The following is a 404-nucleotide window of genomic DNA, read 5'->3' as shown; positions in this document are numbered from 1 at the left end:
GTGGTAAGGGTAGGCAATGGGGGTCAAGTGACTTGCCCAGGGTCACACAGGAGGATGAGATATTTATAAAGCACTTAATGGTGCCTGGCATTTAGTTAAGCACCATCTAAATGTTAGTTATTATTATAATATTCTTACGTCTTTGTGAACCTAAAAGCATTCCATCATCACCATCATCTTTTCCAAAGGTTCCTTTTCATTGGCTTAGGATGGAGATTAAGACAAATTCCCCGGGAATGAATGGTCACAGACACATTCCCGGCACTTCAGGAGGGAAACAGGGTTCCTCAAGTGAGACTACGGTGCGAGCTGAAGGAAAAATGAAAAGAGGATGAAATCCTCAACAAAGACATGCCATTATTTAAAAAAAAAAAAAAAAAAAAAAAAAAAAAAAAAAAACTCTG

General features: G+C 38.4%; 1 protein-coding gene across 1 annotated transcript in view; it reads left to right on the top strand.

Annotated features, from left to right (window-relative positions):
- The first annotated feature begins 240 nt into the window (after positions 1–240).
- Positions 241–404, top strand: part of SMG8 (SMG8 nonsense mediated mRNA decay factor) — a 6292-nt gene continuing 6128 nt past the window's right edge. The window contains exon 1 of the mRNA XM_044675062.1: positions 241–302. Coding sequence (XP_044530997.1) covers positions 241–302 — 62 coding nt within the window. The remainder of the gene's footprint in view (positions 303–404) is intronic.

This window comes from Gracilinanus agilis, chromosome 4 (assembly GCF_016433145.1).
Source record: "Gracilinanus agilis isolate LMUSP501 chromosome 4, AgileGrace, whole genome shotgun sequence".
Taxonomy (NCBI): Eukaryota; Metazoa; Chordata; class Mammalia; order Didelphimorphia; family Didelphidae; genus Gracilinanus; species Gracilinanus agilis.
Note: the sequence above shows the minus strand (reverse complement) of the source record. Positions and strands in the feature narration are given on the sequence as shown.